General features: G+C 58.0%; 1 protein-coding gene across 1 annotated transcript; it reads left to right on the plus strand.

Annotated features, from left to right (window-relative positions):
- Window positions 1-54: 54 nt before the first annotated feature.
- H257_19515 (hypothetical protein) lies at window positions 55-1,220 on the plus strand (the record flags this gene model as incomplete). The annotated part of the gene is made up of 1 exon (XM_009848655.1): window positions 55-1,220. One exon carries the CDS (start codon window positions 55-57, stop codon window positions 1,135-1,137), a length of 1,083 nt encoding a protein of 360 aa, XP_009846957.1. The 3' UTR covers window positions 1,138-1,220.
- Window positions 1,221-1,500: the final 280 nt, after the last annotated feature.

A 1,500-nucleotide genomic window follows, 5' to 3' on the forward strand; every position in this document is an offset into this window, starting at 1 on the left:
GACACGTCGCGCAACTTTTACTCGGTCGAGTCGCTCAAGCGCATCATCCGCACCATGGGGGGCAACAAGCTCAACACGTTCCACTGGCACGTGTCCGACACCAACTCGTACCCGTTCCAGTCCAAGGTGTTCCCCAACATCACCAACTACGGCGCGTCCACCGCCAAGCAGATCTACACCCACGACGAGATCCGCGACATTGTCAAGTACGCCAAGGGCTTTGGCGTGCGCGTGGTGCCCGAGCTGGACGCGCCTGCGCACGTCGGTGCTGGCTGGGAGTGGGGTCCCGACGCCGGATTGGGCGAATTGGTGCTGTGCTACGGCGCCAACCCGTGGTTCGACTCGTGCGTGCAGCCCCCTTGCGGCCAGCTCAACCCGCTCAACGACAACGTGTACAAGATCTTGGAAGGGTTGCACAACGAATGGCTGAGCTTGTTCGACTCGGACGTGTTCCACATGGGCGGGGACGAAGTGCACGTCGGCTGCTGGAACCAATCGGCGGCCGTGTACCCGTTCGTGAAGGACCGCAACGACCCCAAGAGCTTTTTCCACTTGTGGGGCGAGTTCCAAGTGCGCAGCGCCAAGGTGATCGAGAAGGCGCAGAAGAAGGTCATGCTGTGGAGCTCCGACTTGACCACCCCCGACTTTTACAAGTACCTCCCCACCAACAACACGATCGTGCACATTTGGAGCGACTACGCCGGTGGTGACACGAAGCGCCTCACGGACGCCGGGTACGAAGTCGTCCTGTCTTACTGGGACGCGCACTACTTGGACTGCGGCTTCGGCGGGTGGGTCAACAAGGGCAACGGCTGGTGCAACCCGTACAAGACGTGGCAAGTGATCTACGACACGGACATTGTGCCCAACGTCACGGCGGCCAACCAGAAGCTCGTGCTCGGGGCGCAGGTGGCCCTCTGGGCTGAGATGGCCGACGGTTTGTCTGGTGACTTCAAGATCTGGCCCCGTGCGTCGGCGCTGGCCGAGCGCTTGTGGTCCAACCCCAAGACCACGTGGAAGGACGCCATGTCCCGCTACCGCACCCACCGCGACCGCCTCGTCCAAACCGGCGTCGCCATGGCCCCCGTGCACCCCGAATGGTGCCGCCAAAACCCCACCGAGTGCAACTTGCTTTAAGTCGCATATTGGAGTTGTATGAGCTGGCCCCGTCTGTAGGAAGCTAGTGTAAATGCGTGTAATGAGAGAAGCCTATTGTGTGTACGTCCTTGTGTTGCCGTCGGCGATGTTTTCTAGGTGCAATAACGTTGCTTACTTTCACAGTTTACATCGTGTATGTAGAGCTGTAGTGACAAGTCTTGGATGGGGGGGATTCATTCAATGTCGAAAGTATAGAGTGGTGTGTGCCAGAGTTGTCTTGCGGTCGATACGAAGGACTGTATTTCGTAGACTGGTACCAAAGGAGTCTAAGTCATTCGAGTTGTATTGCAGTTAATGATTAGAATCGACCCTAAATTATTCCCCTCAACGAACTGCAATCAG

The sequence above is a fragment of the Aphanomyces astaci genome (assembly GCF_000520075.1).
Source record: "Aphanomyces astaci strain APO3 unplaced genomic scaffold supercont1.721, whole genome shotgun sequence".
In the NCBI taxonomy this organism is placed as follows: Eukaryota; Oomycota; class Saprolegniomycetes; order Saprolegniales; family Verrucalvaceae; genus Aphanomyces; species Aphanomyces astaci.